The 6,934-nt window shown below is 46.8% G+C and overlaps 2 protein-coding genes across 2 annotated transcripts in view; one reads left to right on the forward strand and one right to left on the reverse strand.

Moving 5' to 3' along the window:
* fkbp7 (FKBP prolyl isomerase 7) overlaps window positions 1-3,277 on the forward strand; it is a 3,883-nt gene extending 606 nt beyond the window's left edge. The window contains exons 2-5 of the mRNA XM_086124494.1: window positions 124-398; window positions 1,512-1,663; window positions 2,646-2,773; window positions 2,847-3,277. Of these exons, the coding sequence (XP_085980620.1) occupies window positions 196-398; window positions 1,512-1,663; window positions 2,646-2,773; window positions 2,847-3,008 (645 nt within the window). The 5' untranslated portion in view covers window positions 124-195 and the 3' untranslated portion in view covers window positions 3,009-3,277. The remainder of the gene's footprint in view (window positions 1-123; window positions 399-1,511; window positions 1,664-2,645; window positions 2,774-2,846) is intronic.
* On the reverse strand, window positions 3,046-6,842 carry osgepl1 (O-sialoglycoprotein endopeptidase-like 1). The gene is made up of 7 exons (XM_086124493.1): window positions 6,445-6,842; window positions 5,535-5,922; window positions 5,235-5,439; window positions 4,729-4,877; window positions 4,157-4,287; window positions 4,008-4,079; window positions 3,046-3,944 (listed from the first exon to the last, which is right to left on the reverse strand). Exons 1-7 carry the CDS (start codon window positions 6,666-6,668, stop codon window positions 3,863-3,865), a joined length of 1,251 nt encoding a protein of 416 aa, XP_085980619.1. The 5' UTR covers window positions 6,669-6,842; the 3' UTR covers window positions 3,046-3,862.
* Between the last annotated feature and the right edge of the window lie 92 nt (window positions 6,843-6,934).

Genomic DNA, 6,934 nt, shown 5'->3' on the forward strand with positions numbered 1-6,934 from the left:
GCAAACATGCTCTCAAGCTCAGCCAGTCATACCTGACAGACTAGACACAGGGCAAAACAAAACACCTGACAGACTAGACACAGGGCAAAACAAAGGTCATTTTTTCTCCACCACGCCCTCTAGTGTCCACACGCCAGAAATCAAAAGTTGCCACGACTGCAGCAGTTGGGCAGACGACCCCGCCGCCGCTCAAGCATGTCCAAGTTAGTGAGCTACTACACGCTGTGCGTATTTGTGTGCTCTCAGCTCCGGTACGCGAGCGTTTGGGCGGACGATGAGGTCAGGATCGAGGTGGTGTACCAGCCGGACACGTGCGAAAAAAAGAGCAAGAGAGGAGACTTGATGAACGTCCACTATGACGGCTTCCTCGCCAAAGATGGGTCCCAGTTCTACTGCAGGTCAGTGGGAAAGCGTCTCTTCTTACATTCACTCGTAACATCAATTAAGCTTTTTGTTTGAAATTACTTTCTTAAATGCACATTGTAACGCCCTCATAACTAGTATTAAAGATGACGGTCTTTAGGGCTCTTCAATTGCTTCATCTGGAGCCAGTGCATGAACCTGCAATCTTTCAGATATATATTTTTTTTAAAAAGCACAATATTAAAGCAGCAGTGACAAAAAGAACATAACACTAACTTTTCCACCAAAAGTGCTGCTTCCAACAAAAATGTTCAATTTCCAGTTCAATTTTGTCAAAGGAACTGTGAAACTGGTGCCGGGGTCTTATTTTTTCCAACTGTCAAGGGGCCTTGTCTTGATACAACTTTTTCCACTTCCAATAGGAAACCAATATTGTGGCCTAGAATACTGTCTGATACTGATGTTGACCCGTAGGATGTCAGCAGGAATGATACGTGCTTTATACTGATTTAGTGTAAAATTTTAGACGAGACTTCATCAAGTGATACTATTCAAACAAACAAAAAAATAGTCAACAACAGTTGGTAGGAGAATAGATGACCCATTTATTCCAAACATTTGGATTACAGAAATCCAACGTCATATTAGATCGACACGTTGCTAAATAGAAGAGCGGGAGTTTGGAATGGACTGCTCTGCTAATATCACAGATGTTGGACGTAGACCGATGTAATCCGATAATGTTTTTGGGGCCGATATCAATATCGGATTGAGACACCCCTCGACACTTTGATCAATCACAATCTGCTTGTAACGGTCGAATTTCGAGTGAGCCGCCGTGTTCGGATGGATCAACATTGTTTTGGTGGATCTCATTCGGAAGATCTCCGATGCTGCTTTTAATAAACGTTCAAGTTTAATGATCAAACCAGGGTTGGGGAAGGCCTTTCTCCAGTAATGACAATTGCCATTGCTGGCGCTCCTCGTTAGGATTCCCGTTGACAACGTTTCACGTCAACGGTGCTTCAAAGTGTTAACTTTCCAGGAGGCCCTAATATACGATACAATACATCTTTACTTTTATAGCACTTTCACCACAGCTACACCTGCGAGTGCTTTGAAAAAAAACACTTTAAATGTTCTTTCAGTCGCCACGACAAAGCCGGCCACCCGCAGTGGTTCGTCCTGGGCGTGGGACAAGTCATCAAGGGCCTGGACATGGGCATGGTGGACATGTGTGTGGGGGAGAAGAGGAAAATCACCGTTCCGCCCGCCTTGGCCTTTGGAGAGAAAGGCAAAGGTAGCCGGTTGGATGCTCCCCGTCGCTCGTGTCTCTGTCCAATCGCAGCTTTTTTTCATATTGTGTCCTTGCCTTGCAGTTACTCTAGCTGAGAGGAGGGCCTCGCATCCCCTTTCTCGTCTACCCGTGGCATGACTGTAAGCATGCGCTGAGGTTTTGAGGTTCCACACTTGCCCTCCCACAGCACTCCCGCTCACTTTGTCGATATGTTGCTTGAATGCGCACGTTGTCTTTGTACCAGTCTGCATGCAAACCTCACGTCTGACGGCTACAGAGTGAAAACTCGCACTTAATTAACCTTCCCGTTACATTCATTTACCATTAAAAGCGAATTGGACGGAAAGGTTGCTCATAAAAGGGCGCGTGAAAAAGTCTCAATGATCCAAGCAGGAAGTCGTCATGCTTCATCATTGAAAAGAGTCGGACACCTAAAAAAAAAAAAACGTCCTCCAGAACCTTTTTTTTCCTTGTTTCTCGGGAACAGCAATAATGTCCCCGGGTCAAATTGACCTGACGCATTTTGTTCTTCCAAAACCATGAGAAACCGAATTGGGGAAAAAAAAGCCCAAAACAATGATTGGTTTTTCAGGAGCAGCAAAAATATCCCTGGATCAAGTTGACCCAGGGCGTAAGTCATCTGAAAGAGTCCGAAACGATAGAAGAACCCCAAAACATTTGTTGGTCACGTTGGTTTCTCAGCAACAGCGGGTGTCCCTGAGTCAATTAAACCTAAGCTAGCTCAATGCAACTTTGCTTAGCTATTGGCTTTGCCATGACTATGTTTATCTTCACCCCATCTTTGCTCTTGAGTCATGGGCAAAGAAACTCTTTGTGGGGGGAGTTTATTATTCAATTCAATTAGTCTTAGTGGCGTGTGTTTTCACTTGCGGGGGCGGCACTTCACCACAAAGCAACCCGATCACAAAATAAAAACTGTTGCTATACAGTGGAAAAATGAAATAAGGTCCCTTTTAAAATACAGGACCCGTCCCACCCAATGCGACGGTGGTTTTTGAAGTGGAGGTCTACTCCGTGTCTCGCGGTCCACGCAGCGTGGAAGCTTTTGGAGAAGTCGACGTCAACCAAGACCGAAGTCTCACAAAGGAGGAGGTGAGAACGTTGTCGGCGTTAACACGTGATTGGCTCCTGAAGGCTTGCGAGCAACGTTTGCCGGTTTTTCCAGATCAAAGCCCACCTGAAGATGGAGTATGAAAAAGAAGGCGAGCCCCGAGACGACCCCTTCTACGAGAAGATCGTCACCGACATCTTCCGCAAGACCGACACCGACAAAGATGGGATCATCAGCGCAAAAGAGTACAACATTTATCAACACGATGAGCTTTAGCCCTTTCCACTTGTAGTACATTCAAAGCGTGCGATCGTTTCTTCTAGCCCGTGACTTTTTATTTGATTTTTTTTTTTGAACTTTTCATAGTCCACAAATGTGTTTTGGGTCTGATGACACTGAAGCTTTCAAACTCCGCAAAATCTGTATCGACGCAGATAGGGTATCATTTTGTACAACTGTAAACAATAGTTTGTTAGGACCGCAAGGATTGAGCTACTTTCGTCCTTTGCCCCTCTGCAGTAATAAACCAACTGAGGCATGCTTAATTGTCCACAAGTGTCAGAAACGTAAAACAAAACACAGGAAGGAAACCGAGAGGGGTCTGCTAGAGTATTCGGGTTTGCTCACTTTGGGCGAAAACCGTTTTTTGGTCGTAAACTCAGGCGTAAAAATAGAGAATTTTCTGGTTGAAATGCCATTTGGTCAATAACTGAGACATTCGAAAACCGAGGTTTGACTGTATGTGAATTTTCATTGTACATTCTGATTCGGCTTTTAAATGGGTCAGTTTGACCCGCAGCAGAACGGGAGAGATTGTTTGATAGATAAAACGGTGCCAGAGATGGAAATGTCGGAATCAAGGTGATTTCAAAATCGGGGTTGGAGATATGTGCACATTTTAAAGACGCTTTTGTGTCGAGAAATGTCTGGAACAAACAAATACAATCCGACCGTCGGTGTTGACATCACGTCACGTCCCATGCGCTTCGCATCTGTTACAACTGGGCGAATCTGGCAAAATGGCCCTCCGCAAGTCACGCTTCCCCAAAATAACGCCCGCTTCATCGATGAAGAATCGTTGAAAGGCGCTATGACATCCACACGAGTGAACCCGCTGAAGTTGTCACAGTTTATGAGATCTTGAGCCGGACTGACGGCACCTTGATGGCCGCCGCCTTCACCCGGGATGTTAGGTCCACGCCCAGTGGTGCCCTGAAACAAAACATCTCATTGACAAAATTCATAAAATAATGCAACCCACACGTACGCGCGTACTTGGGCTCGTAGCTGACGTCCGCGTCGGGAGGCAGAATTCCCTTCCCTTCCCTGAGTCGCTCAACTCCGTTCCTGATGGCATCAAGATGCAAAAAGGTCAAATTTTTAAAAAAACAATTTGTCGGTCCAAAGAAACGCTGGTGACGCACCACGCGATCATCACGCCATTGTCGGTGCAGAATTTGGCGGGAGGGCAGAGCAGGCGCAGGCCGGTTGCCTCGGCGATGATGCCGAGAGCTTTGCGGATATACTGATTGCTTGCCACGCCTCCCGACACAACCTGTAACACATCGTCGAAAATGTTGTGGGTAAAATTGAAAATTGAGAAAAGGAAAAAAAGAAGCAGATTCATCTTCTTCGGGCCTTCGTTGTTCTTTTTTTTTTTGTTTAATTTTCAAAAATATAAAACGGGTAACTTGACCCCAAACAACTGTTGATGTATCCAATCGTCCACATCCAATCATTTTGCCGTTTTTTTATGTCGGAGAGTGATATGCACTGGGGCGGCATGGCTCAGCGGTCGTTTCCCAACTACAGAGGTTGGCGGTTTGATCCCCAGCCATTGCGACCATGTCGAAGTGTCCTTGAGCAAGATACTGAACCCCAAGTTGCTTCTGATGCTGCGTCATCGATAGATGAATGAGGTCGTAGTGTCAAGTGTTTTGAGTACCTAAAGTAGAAAAGCGCTAAACAAGTGGCAGCCCGTTCAGCATTGACTCACCAATGTGGGTGCGAGCGAGGGCAGCAGTCCGTTGGCCTTACAGAAGAGGACGGCGCGATGCGTACGCTTGGCCAGATGACACGCGACCGTATGCTGCGTCGCCGCCGCTATGTCGTTGACGCAGGACAGCAGAGTTCCACGTTCGATTCCTGCAGGCGGAGGGGGAATTACTGAGCGGGTCCATCATGCGGCGATCAAATGGATACCTTTACCCAAGGTTGGGTTCATTATTTTGAGCCCGCAGATTGGGTTGAAGCTTGGGTTGGGCAAAATGAAAGAGCTTTAACTTCAGTTGAAGTAAATTTAAGGTCACTTTCTTATTAAATATTGGTGAGCAACACCGTTGACTTTTGACACAGGGAAATCTAGTTTAGAGTGACCGGCCTACTCATGGACTATTGTGAACCATCAAAGGTGAAAGTTACTTCTTACAAAACATTGCGATGTTTCCTGAAAAAAAAAAAATAGAAGGAAAGTTGGCTGATGGCGGACTAAGTTCCTCGTACCTTCCTCTGCTTCTTTTTTCTCTATAGTCAGGTTAACTTGATTTCGTAGGCCGGCAAAAGAGAAGCAGCAGTCGTACGTTTGTCCCATGGGTGTCCTGAAAGGAAACCTCAAGCGGTCGCCCTCCTGAGCCAGGAGCTCTATAGCCTGTCCTCCGCTCAGCGTGGAGCATCGTGGATGCTCGGTCAGCGACAGACGTCTTGCCACCTGTGGATGCACACAAAAAACACCCGTCAAACACGGGAGATGGTGGGGTGGGGCGGCGCAGTTTTGTGGCAGTGAATGACTGAAAAGCATCTCACCTTATCTAAAGTATCACCTGGAGCTTCATCCAAAGTGTGACCCAGCAGAAGGAAATCGTCCACGCCACGAGCCACAGCGAGCAGTGAGTGCCCGCCTGAGATGAGCAGCACCAGGAAGGGGAAGGGGACAGGCTGGAGCAAGCGGACGGTAAGCGCGTGGGCCTCCATGTGGTGGACAGGGATGAAGGGCGTGCTGTGGCGCCTTACAAAACTCAGGCTGAACTCCAGGCCCACGCCCAAGCTCAGGGCCAGGCCGGGCTTCACCGTGGTGGCCACGGCCGACAGCTGACATGGGTCCACGCTGCTCCTCTCCAACGCCTCCTGAACTACACGCTCGATGTGCTCTTTGTGGAGCTGCTGGGCCACAGTGGGGATGATGCCACCCGTCCTACATTGGGAGAGTTTAACTCAGATAAGCAATTTTCTCAACTTTTCAGGGAGCGCTACAGTGTCACTTTTGTTTGGTGGAGTGTGGGGCAATGTGGTTGGGAGAAACTGCTCACTTTTACCTTACAGTTACGACAGAAGATTTGCTCCATTTGTTGACCCAACTGTCCTGGTAAGACATTAATGGAGCAGTGCCTGAACTTGTGAGTTTAATTCATTCAGTGACAATGCTTGTCACGGGTCATGGTACCACTGTATTGTTAATTTGTTTTGAGCATACATTTTATCAACTTCATGGCCACAGATTAGAATTTCATTTGCACATTATACCTAATTAGTGTCCACGCATTCGTAGCAATTCCCCACCGGCGGCACATGTTGTGGTTATGTATTTGTATCAGTTACAGCTTTCGTTTACATGTATATCATTGACATTTGTAAATTGCTCGTGTAAACAAAGAATTAAAAAGGGGGCGCAGGGAGTCCAAACGATTACGCTTTTGACAGGTGACCTTGGGCTCACCTGAGGTGCACCTCTTTCTGAGAGTGGAGGGACTCGCCCAGGATAGTGCCCGTCTCACTGATCACGGCCGCTGCGGTGTCGTCGCAGCTCGTCTCAATGCCCAAAACCAGCCGAGAGTAACCGGAGACCGGGGAGCCTTTCTCCATCGCAACGTCGCCATACCGCCACCGTTTAAATGGAAAAAGCAGTCTCTGGATATGCTTGTTCGCTTTGGAAGCTAACATGCTAACGAGTATTTGCAGTCAGTTTAAATGGGCAAGACATCTCACTTGAAATTTAGAATTAAGAGGGAAAAAGAGAGGTTGATACACTGATATCGGAAAGTATTAAAAACATTTATTATTTTTCCAAAGTCAATGAATACCAACTTCCGGTTAATTTCTTCCTCTACTACTACGGCTTCCTCTTCTTGGGACCTTGCAATCTCGCCACCAAGTGGTAGAAAAGTGATTACAATATGTGTGCGTGTTTGAGTGTGTGTCATTTTTAT

Source organism: Hippocampus guttulatus, chromosome 11, assembly GCF_054856545.1.
Source record: "Hippocampus guttulatus isolate MCC_2025c chromosome 11, RoL_Hgut_1.0, whole genome shotgun sequence".
NCBI classification, from domain to species: domain Eukaryota; kingdom Metazoa; phylum Chordata; class Actinopteri; order Syngnathiformes; family Syngnathidae; genus Hippocampus; species Hippocampus guttulatus.

Excerpts from the sequence above, each read along its gene's own strand:
- osgepl1 (XM_086124493.1), bottom strand. The coding sequence starts at position 6,668 with ATGTTAGCTTCCAAAGCGAACAAGCATATCCAGAGACTGCTTTTTCCA. Across the intron at positions 5,923-6,444 it reads CAGAAAGAGGTGCACCTCAG|GACGGGTGGCATCATCCCCA; the intron begins GTGAGCCCAAGG and ends CTCCCAATGTAG. Across the intron at positions 5,440-5,534 it reads CAGGTGATACTTTAGATAAG|GTGGCAAGACGTCTGTCGCT; the intron begins GTGAGATGCTTT and ends GTGCATCCACAG.